Source organism: Etheostoma spectabile, chromosome 12 (genome assembly GCF_008692095.1).
Source record: "Etheostoma spectabile isolate EspeVRDwgs_2016 chromosome 12, UIUC_Espe_1.0, whole genome shotgun sequence".
NCBI classification, from domain to species: Eukaryota; Metazoa; Chordata; class Actinopteri; order Perciformes; family Percidae; genus Etheostoma; species Etheostoma spectabile.
In genome coordinates this window covers 23,471,059-23,488,047 of record NC_045744.1, presented here as the reverse complement: position 1 = coordinate 23,488,047, position 16,989 = coordinate 23,471,059, and the positions used below count along the sequence as shown (strand labels likewise).

The following is a 16,989-nucleotide window of genomic DNA, read 5'->3' as shown; positions in this document are numbered from 1 at the left end:
AAAAATAAGGACATTTCAATGTGACCCCAAACTTTTGAACGGTAGTGTATATATATATATATATATATATATATATATATATATATATATATAGTATATTTCCTCTATGTTGATTTTTGTAGTGGCGGCCCGCTATGGCACTTTCTGCCGCCAAAGTATCAGATTTAGGACAGAATCACAATGTAGATGCGGTTGCCTTTTAAATGATCTTGCAGACATAAAGCCACCCCCCCCCCCCCCCCCCCCCCCCCATTCCCCCCGTTGGCTCACATTGCAGTTTAACGACTAGTTGAACTATTCAGAGGTTTTTGGGCCCGTCCAGTTTAACTCCACATGCGGTTGTGTTGATGGAGTTTCTCGTCAAAGCGTTGGCTTTCTTCAGAGTCGGCTGTTAAACCAGCAGCTTCACGCTAAACGTCCCCGAGGTGGGTCCCTTCTGATTGGACAACGCTCAGCTGGTCAGTTCTGTCAGCTCATCGTCCTGATGTCAAACATCTGGAAACATCACAGTCAGTGTAATATAACATAAATTGGAAATAGTCCATAGATGTCGTCGTTGGGGTGACAACCTAAGCTCTATTGACCCTGGTGTTGTCTCCACCACCGGGAAACTCTCGTATCCTATCAGACTTATTTTGGTTTTTAAAAGAATTCTGAAATAAGAAGTCACTTCATAATCTATTAACAAATATTGTCATTAACTCAATCGTTTGAAATTGAGATAAAGACAATATTTGTTAATAGATTACAAAGCATGTGACATCTATGTTTAGGGAATGCAATCAGTCTCTACTAGCACACATTTAAAAATGGAAATGTGATTCGGTTTTTGTCATAAGGTTATAATTCATGTTAAAAATCCACTATGTGATCATTATTATCTTTGAAAGGTCATATCCAGAAAAGAATTTCTGAATTAAGTCAGGAATACATGTTGATCACTGAAAAAAAGGTAAGGACGTTGGTTTTCAGGTACAAAAAAATGTACTTGTACCATTTTTCTTCTTGTAAAAATTTTGAAATGGGTCAAGTTGACCCGAATACCATACAAGGGTTAAGACAACGGATGTTTAGTTTCATATGTTGTTGACAAGTCAGAGAACCACATAATTAAAGCCCTAGTCAAGCCTCTGAAAAGCTGCTGTAGATACACTTCTAAGTTTAGACAACACTGGTGTAATAGCCTTTATATCCTTTAGGCTAATATGAAATTGGTATGTATTCTTGTAGCGCGTTTCTATTATACTATATTAATACTGTATTAGGGCTGCACAAATAATCAAATTTTTAATCGCGATCACGATTTGGAGCGATTATTTTTTTAAAGCGTAAATGACACAGCACTGTCTCATTGCAACTTCCCAATGGGCGTCCAGCACCGCCATCAGACTCCCTGCCTCCATGAAATCTGTGAACAGGCTTCCTGCACTAGTAGCATTGAAAAATGGCTGAAAGCAACCTAAAACTCCCTTTAATGGGTTTAACTGTTCCTCTCAGTGGTGGAGGACGTACTAAATCTCAGTACTTCTAAGTACAAATAACCAGAGAAATATTCACTTTAGTAAAAGTACCACAATGACAACCCTACTTAAAGCAAAACCAGGGAACTTTTCCCAAACATTGCAACAACGCTGACCTTTTAAAAGTGGGACGCTGTATTCGCACGGTCGAAGAAATCCAAGGAAAACTTTTTTAAAAATCCCATTTTTGCACGGCTGCATGTAAACGGGAATATTGATGTTACATTCTCTTTCATTAACCATGTGAAAAACTTAGTGGGAATATTGTCTTTTTCTGAATAAAAGGGCAAAACCCGGAATATAAAGTGCATGTAAACGTAGCCAGACATCATGATAAGAATAGTTGTGTGAAAAATCTAATAGTGGTGCAACCCTTATAATTATAATAATAACTGATTACTAAGGAAAATGTAAAGAAAACCGCCTAAACTGCCTCCATGAAATCTGTGAACAGGCTTCCTGCACTAGTAGCATTGAAAAATGGCTGAAAGCAACCTAAAACTCCCTTTAATGGGTTTAACTGTTCCTCTCAGTGGTGGAGGACGTACTAAATCTCAGTACTTAGTAGTAAAAGTACAAATAACCAGAGAAATATCACTTTAGTAAAAGTACCACAATGACAACCCTACTTAAAGCAACACCAGGGAACTTATCCCGCTTTGGTCCCCCTACAGGTTGGAAGCAGAATTGTCCCATTACGTCTCATTGGAACTACAGATGCTCATTGGAACTACAGATGCTCAGTGGAACTACAGATGCTCAGTGGAACTACAGATGCTCAGTGGAACTACAGATCCTCAGTGGAACTACAGATGCTCATTGGAACTACAGATGCTCAGTGGAACTACAGATGCTCATTGGAACTACAGATGCTCATTGGAACTACAGATGCTCAGTGGAACTACAGATGCTCAGTGGAACTACAGATGCTCAGTGGAACTACAGATGCTCAGTGGAACTACAGATCCTCAGTGGAACTACAGATGCTCAGTGGAACTACAGATGCTCATTGGAACTACAGATGCTCAGTGGAACTACAGATCCACTACCTGATCTGGCAAACCTGCATGGTGCGGTTATAGCCGGTAGAGAGCTGCAAAGTGAAAGCAGAGGTGCAGTTCACCCTGTTACGAGTTGATGAACCACTGAAATGATTTTGAAAACATTATTTTAAATAAAAAGGTACAAAAGGTTCTCCAGTGTTGCTCTAAGTAAAAGTGAAAAGTACCTGATTCTAAATGTAGTTTTAAAAGTAAAAAGTACTTGCATATCGATTTATTCTCTTAATTTCTATATTCTAATAATTAAAAAACAAACAAAGAAAACAGCATGGGCTGTGGCATTTTAATTAAGTTAGTGTTAGGTTAATTTAATTGTGCTCACCAGCTTTACTTTACCATAAAGTATAGATAACTGATGCAAAATGCAGCAAAGTGAAAGTCAAAAGTATGCACTATTGATTCTACTTAAGTACAGTACAGATATGCGAAAAATGAACGTACAGTAACAAAGTGCACATTCAATATATTCTATATTACTATATTTGAAACAATTCTCAGTCATCCTGTTCTTTTTATTCACTGTGGTGTGCTTCTGATGTTTTTAATAATGAAATGCTGCGAAGCAATCGACAAATTTCAACAAGAATCCTTTGTTTTAATCTCGTTTTCTTGTTACACTAGTTAGGAAACGCAATAAACAACCTTCCACTCCTACAGTTCCTGGTGGATCACAAAGTTCACTTTTAACTGACTTTACATCAACTTCGCCAACTCTTTTTCCCCTTCCTCTCTCATCCTCACAGCGACACTCGCACCACTCGCTCTCCGACGTCACTCACCTAAAGCACCCTGCCATTCTCGCTCCAATTTACCTTGTTCGGGATTGCGTTACACCGTGATAGCGCCGGACTTTCTTGCTTTTCAACCACGGTAAGATAAAAAGTCCATAGTGTCCCAGCACTGAGCTCAACACCAACATACAAGGCCAAATTAACAACATCAATCTCATCAATTCCATCTTTTAACCTACATACGCTCCCTGTACACTCGGGAGATGCAAACCTGCAAGGACTAGAAGTTGAGTCATGTAAAGTTAAAGTTAAAACTACTGGAACTGTTGGGTCCTTGTAAATTATAGAGTGTGGTCTAGACCTTCTCTATCTGTAAAGTGTCTTGAGGTAACTCTTGTTATGAATTGATACTATAAATAAAATTGAATTGAATTAAAGGCTCAAAAGTCAGTCAGTATAACGTACATTTCTGTCCACCTTTCTTCACCTGGTACAAAAGCCAAAATATCACACAAATTGTACAGTTGATTGACATGAAAAGTTGACAATGAAGGAGGAAATTGCTCTATAAGCTGATAGGAACTGTGTTTTTGTCTCTACCTGCTTCCACTTCTACTGTAGATGAACGTGTAATGTCTGCTGGCCTCTCAGGTTTACAGACAACCAGCTCAAGATGGATCTGTTGTTCAGCATTGTTGCTTAATTAATGACGAACATTTAATTATTGAAATTGTTTTGGATGAATCCACGTTGACTGACTAATCCATTAATTGGCCAATTATTTAAGCACATATGGGTTTTTTTCTTTTAGCTGAAATTGATCATAAAATAACATCTCAGACTGCCGTGCAAAGCCAAGAATTACAGCAGCACGTGCAAGTACAACCAATGGATTTTACGACCTTATAGATTTTAATGTCATAACAAAAAAGATAGACCCTTTGGTAAAAAGCTTTTATCCAAAGTACCCGGCAACACCGTGAGTGCATACACAACAATATGCTATTAGTGACCCCGGGAGGTGTCGGAACCACTAACTCGTCTGTTTATGTGCCTCGATTTAACTGTTCGCAGCTCATTTCTCATTTCATCGTCTCCTCGCGTCGGTCGATAAAAGCCGTGTGAATTAAACCGAGTGGCGTAAAGACGGCGCTACCACTCACGTCCCATCGCTGAGCACGGCTTGATCAATATTTGTGAACAGAAACCGTTCCCCCGATAAACCAGGGAACACGATAACCAGACCTCACGACAGGTTTGGCTGCTGTGTAGCTCGTCAACAGGAGAGAAAATGTTGAATGCTTAGAGTCCTTAATTCATGACAGTGTTTCTAGTCCTCGGTTTGCAGGTTGTGTATTTTTGGGGAGCAAAATGCAGCTCGAGCTGATTTTCCCATAGACTTCCATTGCAGAAAACATGTTAATATATTATTTTAAGCTTATATTTACCTTCACAAAAGTGCTCGTTTTGTCGCAACTGGCTCAGTTCTCGTTGACTACTACCTGAATAAGCAGGGGTGTAGAATTAAGAAAATTTCACATTCAATATCGATTTTTAGGCTCAAGATTCAATAAAAAAAAAAAAAAAAAAAAAATCGATTTTCAATTTATAAACAATTTTCAATAATAAAAAAAAAGATTCACAGTATGTAAATGTAGTTACTTTTCCCATGTGATAGTATACACGCCATTACAAAAAAAATAATTTTAAATACAAATATGAATCTATTTTGAATCTGTAGAGCTTGAATCGTGATACAATAATGTGAATCGATGTTTTTCCACCCCCCGACCAATCAGAGCTTTGTGGGCAGTAATAAGCTAGAAAAACTACAAAATCTTTCAAATCCAGCCACAGAAAACGGCAGCACGGATGAGACTGAGACAGCGGAAAAGGTTAGGCCACTGAATCTCAAAATTGACATGTAAACATGAAGTTAACCGCACACAGAAACCATTAATAGCCTCGGTGTCGATGTTAGGGGGGTCAGAAATAACACAAAATAACTTCCCCACCCAAACAGGAAACAGCTTGCAGGAACACAACGCCAGGCTGATTAAAGGAGGGACCATTTGGTTGTTTATCACTCAGATAAAGCTTCTCACAGACGCTTAACACAGCCCAACTTGATAGCTGGGTTTTAAAAACCCTTGATTATATTCTCTGAGAAAACAGGAGTGTAACGTGACTTTATATCTTATCCAGAAAAAGGGTGGTGGTGGTTAGAACTGTGTATCATTTAATTGACTCTTAATTATAACCTATAGCCTAGCCATAAAAACACATTAACCCAAAATACAGAGGTCTCTGGTTGCATATGCAGTAACGTGTAAAAGCGTGCCAATCACGCGCTGTTGGACCATAATGCATCTGTGAGCTGGCATATTCAAATTTCAAGTAGCTGCAGCGTGTGTCCTGATGGGACATGGGAGCCAAACAGAGCATCTCTTATTGGGGTTACAAAGCAATATTGTGCTGAATTATTCCAATGGATGTCTGGCTCGCCTTTGGGCATGATCTCATATGTAGGCTAACGCAAAGCCGAGCCAGAAATGGACCAGATTGTTTGTTCTCCAGCAGACAGCAAGTCTGCCTGCACCCATACTGGGGAAAAAAACAGTGTGGCAATGCCACAAAACGTAGGACGTTCGCTGACTTTACCTCTCATAATTTGACAAACTGTGAGCCCAACATCAGTGCTGGACCTCACTGGTGCTCTAGTCTCTGAATGGGAGCAAATCTCTACAGACAGGTTCCAACACCTGGTGGAAAGGCCAAAACCAGCTTGCACTAGCTGTTGTAAAAAAGACATGTTGTAAAATGGGTGAATCCATTATTTTAATCTTGTATTTACCTCCACAAAAGTGCTCGTTTTGTCCCCGACAGGCTCCGTTCTACCTGAATCAGCAGGGGTGTAAAAGTCAGAAAACGTCATGATTCAATGTGGATTTTTAGGCTCAAGATTCAATAAAAAAAATAATCGATTTTCAATTTAAACACAATTTTCAATTAAAAAACGATTCACAGTATGTAAATGTACTTTTCCCATGTGATAGTATACACGCCATTACAAAAAATTTTTTTTTTTTTTTTTTTACACAAATTTGAATCTATTTTGAATCTGTAGAGCTTGAATTGCAATACAAATGTGAATCGATGTTTTTGCACCCCCCTACCAATCAGTAGCGGCAGATGTCTGCAAATATGGGCTTGTGTTGAGTTGGATTCCCCGTTTCATAACAAAGGGATAAACCCCATCTTTACCCCGGAGTGACGTCCAAAGTTCTTACTATTCCAGGCCGGGCGGGACCCGAACAGAATACGTTGCATTGGGTTGCTGCTAGGCTGGCAGCGTTCCCAGTGGGCATGGCCATCTGTTTAAACCACCCTCTAGGGCTGCTCGATTTTGGGAAAAAATCATAAATCACGATTATTTTGGTCGATATTGAAATCACGATTATGTAACACGATTATTTCACATGACTTTGGAAACGTGTTGCATTTATTATAAAAAGACACCTTTCAACAATTCGTAAAACATTGGACATTTATTGTACTTTTTGAACTATTAAAATAAATATAAATATAAATTTCAAATCAAAGTATAAAAGTATTTATTCCCTGTATTTACTTCCACAATCTCTTTCAAACAAGTAGGCAACATTTTGGCAAGATATAAACAAATTCCAGCAACTCAATCCAGGAATATAAAATATAAAATATTAACAGCTAATAAGTTAACTAGAGACAACTAAAGGATTTAAGTCACCATGTTAGTAGGGTTGCTAAAATAATCTCTTAAATGTTTCTAGCCAGAAACACCAATCTGTTAACATGATCTGGTTTAAGAGATGAACGCAAGCAGGTGACAATGTTTCCACTTGTACTAAAGACCCTCTCTGGAGAGGAACTTGGACTACAGACCCTCTCTGGAGAGGAACTTGTACTACAGACCCTCTCTGAAGAGGAACTTGTACTACAGACCCTCTCTGAAGAGGAACTTGTACTAAAGACCCTCTCTGAAGAGGAACTTGTACTAAGACCCTCTCTGAAGAGGAACTTGTACTACAGACCCTCTCTGGAGAGGAACTTGTACTAAAGACCCTCTCTGGAGAGGAACTTGTACTAAAGACCCTCTCTGAAGAGGAACTTGTACTAAAGACCCTCTCTGGAGAGGAACTTGTACTAAAGACCCTCTCTGAAGAGGAACTTGTACTACAGATCCTCTCTGAAGAGGAACTTGTACTACAGACCCTCTCTGAAGAGGAACTTGTACTACAGACCCTCTCTGAAGAGGAACTTGGACTACAGACCCTCTCTGGAGAGGAACTTGGACTACAGACCCTTTCTGGAGAGGAACTTGGACTACAGACCCTCTCTGGAGAGGAACTTGTACTACAGACCCTCTCTGGAGAGGAACTTGTACTACAGACCCTCTCTGGAGAGGAACTTGTACTAAAGACCCCTCTGAGAGAACTTGTACTAAGACCCTCTCTGAGAGGAACTTGTACTAAGACCCTCTCTGAAGAGGAACTTGTACTAAAGACCCTCTCTGAAGAGGAACTTGTACTACAGACCCTCTCTGAAGAGGAACTTGTACTAAAGACCCTCTCTGAAGAGGAACTTGTACTACAGATCCTCTCTGAAGAGGAACTTGTACTACAGACCCTCTCTGGAGAGGAACTTGTACTACAGACCCTCTCTGAAGAGGAACTTGGACTACAGACCCTCTCTGAAGAGGAACTTGTACTACAGACCCTCTCTGAAGAGGAACTGTACTAAGCCCTCTCTGAAGAGGAACTTGTACTACAGACCTTCTCTGGCGAGGAACTTGTACTAAGACCCTCTCTGAAGAGGAACTTGTACTACAGACCTCTCTGAAGAGGAACTTGTACTAAAGACCCTCTCTGAGAGGAACTTGTACTACAGACCCTCTCTGGAGAGGAACTTGTACTAAAGACCTCTCTGAAGAGGAACTTGTAGCGGAATACTGTTCCCAGACAATGGAGTTGGTTTTTTGCCTTTTTTGCTTACCAAACGCTTGCTGTGGCTGCCCTCCCTTCTGCCATCTTTACTCTCGCTAGTTTTAAATTCCAGCGGGTGCATGCCGCGACCTGCCTCCCTGACCGTGTAGGCTGAAAGCGTTTGGCTTCGGGACGTGCGGATGTGCGCATGACGTGTGTGCGCGTGCGCCATTCAGACACACAGAGGAAATTACAAAACAGAACATGGCAAAATAATCGTTTTTACTCGACTGTACTATTTTGGTAATCGTTGGGAGCCGAAATCAAAACCGAAACCGAAATTCAATTAATTGCACAGCCCTACCACCCTCCCACTTGGGCTCTCCATCTCAATTAGCAGCTGAGACAAACCAGAAGACACCTTTGATCTGAGAAGGGATGGCGAGACAAATGGTACCGAGTGATTTAAGTTCACGTTTAACACAATGCTGTGACAGGAAATTCCCTTGATTAATCCGTGTTTTTAAAAGTGTCTGCAATGACAAAGCAGTGGGATGAATGAAAACGGCAGTGGTCTATCTATGTAGAAATCCTGCTGAATCCACATCCAGCTGCAGATTTACTAAAGACATCATCTGCCTCCGCTCATCTCATGTTCTACCACTAGCATCGTAACCCAAGTAGGCTCAGTAGCATAAGATGCCTATCTGTGTCCACTCATCCCTTTGTGCACCCTTCAGGGACAATATCAGACACTGTAGATCTCAACTGAGGCAAAAGAGAAGGAGAGAGTGGCATTTTAAAACACATACAAGCTACTTTGAACAAATTGCATCTAAAGATCTTTCAAGCACCCTTTTTATGCTCCCTCTTGAGCAGGTTTACTCAACTGACAATTACACAAATGTTGTACAGCGGTCCGATAATCTGCAACAGAACATGTAAATGCATGGGTTGTTAAATCCACTACTGTTACGCGAGTACTAGGAGTTAAAGATTAACAGTTGGTGGCACTAATTCTCCAGCCGGCTGCTATTAAACCACGGGGGGGGCCTCTTTTTTTTCTTGCAATATTTCGACATTCTTTCGGCTTTCCAAGACTGTTAAATATTTGAAATTTGTGCCGTTTGGCTAAAAAGTCCATTTACGTTCTATGTTGTCACGAAACACCAAAGTGAAGCAATAAGGAATACATTAAATGATATAAAGTCAATTTTACATCATGGCAAGAAATAGGTTAAAATAGGTAACGGATTAAAAAAAGGGCAACACAGAATCTGGAGAGCCCGAATTCTGCAGAATTTCCACAAAAGACAAACAATGTGAAAACACACCGCTATATTCTGCCGTTTTACATTTTGGATCACCGCTCAAATAACAAAAATCTGCAGATTCTGTTTGGGTCTACTGAGTGCAACTAAACTATCACGCAACATTTCCCAGCATCAAACTGGCAGCCGTTAGCTGTTTTTTTTTTTTTTTTTTAGGTAACTGGACTCGACTGTGACGGTGTTTTAATGGCCAGCGGCCTCATTCCAGTGGCTGGAGAAGCTGTCAGTTTCCATTAAACCCAACGACCACATCGACATGTTTCAGCAGCCCGACAGTATGCCGCTGCTGGCCCTCGCCCGTTAAGTCCGGGAAACAACTATTTTCATTCAGCAGTCACAAAAGCAACCGAACACCAGAGTGAAGTGGTGGACTGGGTCTCGACCGACAGAAAACCACTTTTTTGGTTCCTCGCCAAAACGGCTCGTGGAGCAGATCTTGTGTCCAACAACAATCCAAAGATCATATTAAAAAAAAAGGTTAATTAGTAGTAGTTCAATCTCAGGATGTTGCGTCGTATGTGCTGTCCCATGTGTCCTACGACACATATGTTCATGTTGATTTTATGTATATGTTGATTTTTAGAATGGGTTTTCCATTACATGTTCATGCTGTCTATGCTAGATTGTAGCACTATGTCCAAGACAACCACCCCCCCCCCCACTACCTTGGGGACAATAAAGTGTATTCTAATCTATTCTATTAGCTGTTTGGCCTATGTAATGTCAGAAAATGGGGAAACTTTTCAATCATTGTTTCCCTAAAGCCCAAGATGACGTCAGTTCATGGTCACAGAGGAGAGAAGAAACTAGAAAATCTTCCCATTTAGGAAGCTGGATTTAGAGAATATGTAAAACAAAACAAAAATAACTCAAAACAATTTTATCAATTATCAAAATACTTGGCGATTGATTGAACAGTTGACCACTAATCGAACCTTCGATAAGCCTTTGCAGCTGAGTTGATTTGTATTTTTGTTGATAAATTATAATTAAAAGTTCTTCTGCACTCCTTAACATGTTGCTAAAGAAGACTTTTTCAGTGCATGAAAATCACAATAGAAAAAAATGTGGGTGTCCACATACTTTTGGCCGTGCGGCGTACTGTATACGGGACTTCATAGTTTCTTTTTATTTATTTATTTATTTATTTATTTATTTATTTATTTATTCATGCAGATGTATTTTCCACCTTAGGACCAAAGGGATCCAACATTTGGCAAAGTGCAGCCAGAGACGGGAACATTTCTAAACTTATTCCTCAAAATCATTCAGTAATTTCTACTCTACAACCTGGAACGTGTCCAATCCCCCTTCCCTGTCCACTTCACTGTCCCCTCCACTGTCCGCTTGCCTGTCCACTTCACTGTCCACTTCCCTGTCCACTTCCCTGTCCATTTCACTGTCCATATCACTGTCCACTTCACTGTCCCCTTCCCTGTCCACCTCCCTGTCCACCTCCCTGTCTCCCTCCCTGTCCGCTTCCCTGTTCACTTCACTGTCCCCTCCACTGTCCCCTCCACTGTCCCCTCCACTGTTCACTTCCCTGTCCACATCACTGACCCCCTCCCTGTCTCCCTCCCTGTCCGCTTCCCTGTCCCCTCCACTGTCCACTTCCCTGTCCACATCACTGTCCACTTCACTGTCCACTTCACTGTCCCCTTCACTGTCCACTTCACTGTCCACTTCACTGTCCACTTCACTGTCCCCTTGACTGTCCACTTCCCTGTCCCCTTCCCTGTCCCCTTCCCTGTCCCGTCCCATTCCAGGGGACATCGTACCACCAACCGGCTGCTGCACTGGTCAAAGCCTCTCTCTTTTAAAAAAACAAAAGAAAAGAAAGAAAAAACAAAAAAAAGGGTCTCGGACCAACGCCGGGCCTCAGCGGGACTTTCACTGCCATCAAGGACAGGAATGCACATAAGACCTTCCCCCCCCCCCCCCCCACCCCGCCCCCCCGCCCTCCCACCATCTCTTTCATAACCCGGCTCTTACTTGTTGGTTTAATTAGGCTGGACCTTGTTTGAGTCCACTGGGGCGAGAACGTCTGAGGAAGCATGTGAAAGGGAAAGGGGGGGGGGGGGTTCAACAGGTCACACCATCGATTCAGCTGCAGAGCGATGTCCGACATCATGTACACGGCGGTGACAAGCACGGGACTACAGGAACTCTCTGCTGCTGATGTGCCTTTTAGCAGAAAACTCAGTCCTACTCAGTAACTTCAACCTGCTAGTCATCCTCTCATCTGTGATTGTTAAGTTGCAGGTGCTCACGGTCAAATATAGGGCAAAATAAATAAAAAAAGTAAAATATAAATGTCACTAAATGTATAAAGAAGCATAATACACAAAATAAAAAGTCGAGTAAAAGTAAGATTAGGCCAAAAAAAGATAGGAAGAAAAGGTAGTTGAGATCTCCACTTTTGAGCCAAATTTAAATGTAAGCGTCAAACTCTTCATTTTCTGCATTTTGGTGAATTTTTATGCATCAATTTATGGTGCTAATGTCTTTATTTATGTCAAGAAAATTATATTAGGTTTTTGTTTTTTTTTGGGGGGGGGGTTGCACTGGCCAGTAGGGCTGCACAATAAGAGGAAAATGCAAAATTGCGATTATTTTGACCGATGTTGCGATTGAGATATGATTCACGATGTTGATTGGATCATCATTTTCATTGAAACACAAATAAAAATGCACTATAGTCACGTAGTCTCTGCAGCACCACGACAGAACGGTTTCTGTCGGTCCACGATCCGTCCTGCGCATGTGCAGATGACGTCATGCTATCATCATGATGACATCATGACATCATCATGATGACGTCATGATATCATCATGACATCATCATGATATCATCATGATGAGTATTGTATGACATACATCATCATGTCAGTGATATCATCATGATGTATACATGACATCTCATGATGATATGACGTCATCATGATGATGTCATGACATCATCATCATCATGTCATGATGATATCATCATGATGATGTCATGATATCATCATGATGATATCATGACATCATCATGATGATGTCATGATGATGTCATGATGTACGAGGATTTACGACGCTGCACGATCTGTTCCCATAGACAGTTAAAGAAAGTCTGTTCGCCTCCACCGGAAAGCTAACGTCGTTAGTTTAGCTAACAGCTAATGCGGCTAACCGCTAGCTGAGACGGCATGTAAAAGACCCTCAAAAGTTAAAATAACCGTTCAAATAAATAGCAGCTGTTCCGTCAGTTCTACTTTACTTGTGCTCATTTAAAACACAATCACTCAATACGTGTCTTTATTGTTACTGTAAAGTCTTAATTTAGCTGGAGCTGTTTAGCTTGAGTGACGTTATTTTAGACTGAATCAAGCTGCCAGCAAGCTAGCGGTTAGCCGAATTAGCTGTTAGCTAAACTAGCGTCGTTAGCTTTCCGGTGGAGGCTAACGGCAGACCGCTACTGTGGAACCATAGACTGTCTATAAATCATAAATCCTCGTACATCATGATCATCATCTGCACATCTGGATCGTGTACCGACAGTTTCAACACATTCAGTATTTTGCCTTTAACAAATATTGCGCACCCCCTACGATTTGGATATTGCACCAGTCCATATTGCAATTTCCACGAAATTGCGACTTATTGTGCAACCCTATTGGCCAGTTTTGATTATTGGGGAAGGGTTGTGACCCCCCATCCCCCCCCCCCTTATATGGATACTTTGTCCCACCCTATCTTCAAACTAAGCCACGCTGCTGAAACGCACGCAGCGGCCCCAATGGGGAACGCGTGTGCGGTCACACATTGTCTACAGCTGCTGACAGCGCCGGACCAGTGTGTCTTTGAGCTTCAGACAATGATGTTTCAGACAATAGTGGGTTTCCAGGGGCGACCTCCAGCTCTCCCAGCAAGAGCTTGTCCCCCCCCCCCACGTGGGCTGAGGCCTCTGTAGAGGCCCCGGGTTTCGAATCCGACCTGCGGCCCTTTGCTGCGTATCGTCCCCCATCTCTCTAGTCTATGTCAAGCTAAAATAAACGGGAAAAATACCCAAAGAAATCATCTTTAAGTGTGCTTCCAACTTTGTGCCAACAGTAGGTTTTTGGCAGATAAATGGTTTTTCCCAGTTTGGGGTGGAGGAACCGGACTGGCGTGCACGCAGAGCATGGCTGTTGGATCAAGTCCCTGCAGCCAGCTCCCAAACATCTGGTGGAAAGCCTCTCCCTGAGACTGGGGGGGGGATGTCAGAATCATCAATCGCACATGGATGCAATGTTCAGGTATCAGCATCCTGTTGGCCGTGTAGAGTGTCAGTATCGGCATTATCGTCACATTAATTGTCAAATAATGTATTTTAGTGGGTTTTTAATACAGATTTGTAATATGTGTTCAATGTTTTTCAATGTCAGTGACATTTATTGTTCATAATTTATTGTTGTCATATTATATGCTTAGGCTTAGTCTGGCTCCACCGATGTACATTTGTGGGGGGGGGGGGAAACAAGCTTGACATCCGTTGCATTTTTCACACAGCGTACATCCCCCCAATCCCCCCCCCCCCCCCCCCCCACCGCTAACCTCCGCTACTAGCTGCTGAACAAGAGCTCATCTCCACCAATGGAGCCAAAGCCTTCTGGTTCCGGCTTGTCAAATGTGGGGAAGTTCAATTGTCACATAAAAAATTAATTTAAAATCACCAAATATTTGTGTCGATATCGGCCTCAAATCCTTCAATCCGATCCTGTATCGGTTGGGGTCTAGTCTAGTCTAGTCTAGTCTAGTCTAGTCTAGTCTAGAGGCGATGCATCATGCTAGGTGTGGATGTCAGTGGCTTGGAAAACAGAGAATACAAACAAAAAAACAACAGTCCCTGCGACCAAAACACCTGCCGGTTTCACCCAAACCAATCCCAGCAGAACCGGTGTCCCTGATTGGTCGGCAGCAGCACACACACACACACACACACACACCCCACACACACACACACACACACACACACACACACACACACACACACACACACAAGCTCTTACCGAGATACAGCGAGGCGTTCTCCTTCTTGACGTTGTCGTCCAGGTAGGTGGGTCCCAGCGTGTAGATGGGCGTGGACCCCATGCCCACCAGGATCTGGGCGATGACGAACAGCGCCACGTACAGGTTGTGCTCGTTGCCCTCCTGGTCCCGGGGACAGGAAGTGATGTCGACGCGGTCCCTGCCGCTGCCGTTGCTGTTCATGCACAGGCCCTCGTTGCCGGAGGATGAGTTCACCTCCTGGATCTGGTAGGGGGGCGAGATGAAGTGGGGCAACGAGAAGAGGGCGGCGCCCACCGCGATGAAGACCCCGCCCACCGCCAGCCAGCGAGGCCTCTGGCCCCGCCCCCCGAAGTAGCTGATGAAGACCACCACGACCAGGCTGCCGATGTCGAAGCAGCTGACCAGGAGGCCGGACTCGGAGCTCCGCAGGCTGTACCTCTTCTCGATGGTGGTGATGACGCTGCTGAGGTACCCCGACACCATGAGGGACTGGATGAAGGTCAGGTAGCACATGCAGAACAGGAAGCAGCGCGAGTCCTGCAGGAGGACCCCCAGGTACTTCCTACTGGGGAGGCGGATCCGAGCCAGCTTGGAGGCGAAAAACCCCGGGGGCCTCCTCCGCGCCACGGTCTTACTCCAACGGATCTCCGTTTTTCCATGTAGGAGCTGGGCCTGTTCAGCGCCGACTTCCCCGGCTTGGGCCGGTAGTCCGCCGTCGCCGTCGTCGTCGTCGGGGGACTCGGCCTTAAAGGACCCCGTCTTGCCCGGGACCTGGATAAATTCTGTGCTCTCTTCTGCAGTAATGGACACAGAACTAGTCAGTAAGGTCTCCTCTTGAGGCGCCTCTCCATTTAAAATAGGCAAACTTTTACATTTCAAGTCCGTACCTGGCTCCTCAATCTCGCTGGAAAACCCGTCCTCCTTCCGAAGGGACTCGGACGACTCCGCTTTCTCGTGGTCCGCCATTATTCCCAGTCAATCGCTCCTTTCTTTTTTTCTTTTTTTTTTTTCTTTTTTTTTTTTTAGGGGTTTTAGAAGAATAAACCACCCCCGGTTCCAAGCCTACATTTAGAGTTCAGGGGCTGCTGCCCGTTACATGTATTATTAATGGGGCACATCTAGTCCCACAGACACAGTCCGGCACACAAAGAGGCCCAAAATAAAGCAACAAGGGAAAGTGGACTCACAGCTTCTGCTTATCTGCAGCGTTGGGCTTGGACAGCCTCTGTTTATCTTGTCATGCACACGTGCCTCCAGCCACGATCTAGTCCCGGGATGGGGACCGCTCGGGCCTCCTCAGCTCGACCGGCGGCGGGGCTCCAGAGTCGGGGGATCCGGACTCAGGACTCCCTGCGGATGCACAACATATCCACTCGATGGCTTCTCTCCTCCGGACACTGCTGCTGCTGCTCCACGGCGGGCAGGGATGAAATGACCTCGCGGATCGTGCGCCACATCCCTGACACCACCACCCCCCCACCACCACCACCACCACCCTGCCAATGAAGAATCACACAGTTTACAATGTCACTGTTTTCGGAACATCAGATGATGTTGCCCCCCCCCCTCCCCTCCTCCTCTTCCCTACCAAACTCTCCTCCCAGAGTCAGGGCATCACCCCCCCCCCCCCCGCCCCAAACACCTCCAACCGTTATCGCCGCACCAGCTGTCGTCCCAGCGGGCGCGCGAGCCTGTCATTTAGTGATTAGATTTCCGTGTAAAGCCGTGAAGATGTGTATGGAAAATAATAATAATTATAATCGGTAAAGGAGACGGTAGTCGAGTAAAAACGAGCGTGGAACGAGAAGTCCGTCACCAGGCTCCTCGGTGATAGCGCTGCTCAGAACACCGCAGTGCTCAGCTGCTCGCAGTCGCTGTTTAACAAATAAATGCGTCAAGCTAAGATAGCTACACGGGAAGACCGGAAACGTGTACTTCACAATAAAAGCGTAACATTTAATTTTCTCCAATTCTAGTGAGGTGTGTAAACAAAATCCTAAGCCCATCGATGTTTCAAATTGGTCGTAGAGTTTGTGCTGAATCACCGTATATGTCGTACGTCTTATGAAATTGATCACAACGCGGAAACAACGTGGTCAATGTATATTGTACGATAAAATGCGTGGTACATTTTAGGCGTATTTTTAGGCCTTTGAAATGGCGAACTGGAGGGGGGTTTTAACAAAGTGTAGTTGCATTATTTTCCCTACAAATTCTTTTCAAAATGTAAGCCCCCAGTAATCCTGCAAAGCGTCAAATAAACGCAAACGAAATATGATGAAATGTCGCCGAATCCCATGACTGATCTAAAAAAACTTAATTAAAAACTTTTACTAGGCGATGACTACTGA

At 43.4% G+C, this 16,989-nt stretch overlaps 1 protein-coding gene across 2 annotated transcripts in view; it reads right to left on the bottom strand.

Moving 5' to 3' along the window:
* LOC116698872 (solute carrier organic anion transporter family member 5A1) overlaps positions 1-16,104 on the bottom strand; it is a 65,114-nt gene extending 49,010 nt beyond the window's left edge. Inside the window, exons 1-2 of one of the 2 annotated variants that reach the window (XM_032531095.1) lie at positions 15,526-16,104; positions 14,638-15,432 (exon numbers count right to left, since the gene is read on the bottom strand). In XM_032531095.1, the coding sequence (XP_032386986.1) occupies positions 14,638-15,432; positions 15,526-15,604 (874 nt within the window). In that variant the 5' untranslated portion in view covers positions 15,605-16,104. Of the gene's footprint in view, positions 1-14,637 lie in introns of both variants that reach the window. The other variant, XM_032531094.1, reaches the window with a different exon arrangement.
* Between the last annotated feature and the right edge of the window lie 885 nt (positions 16,105-16,989).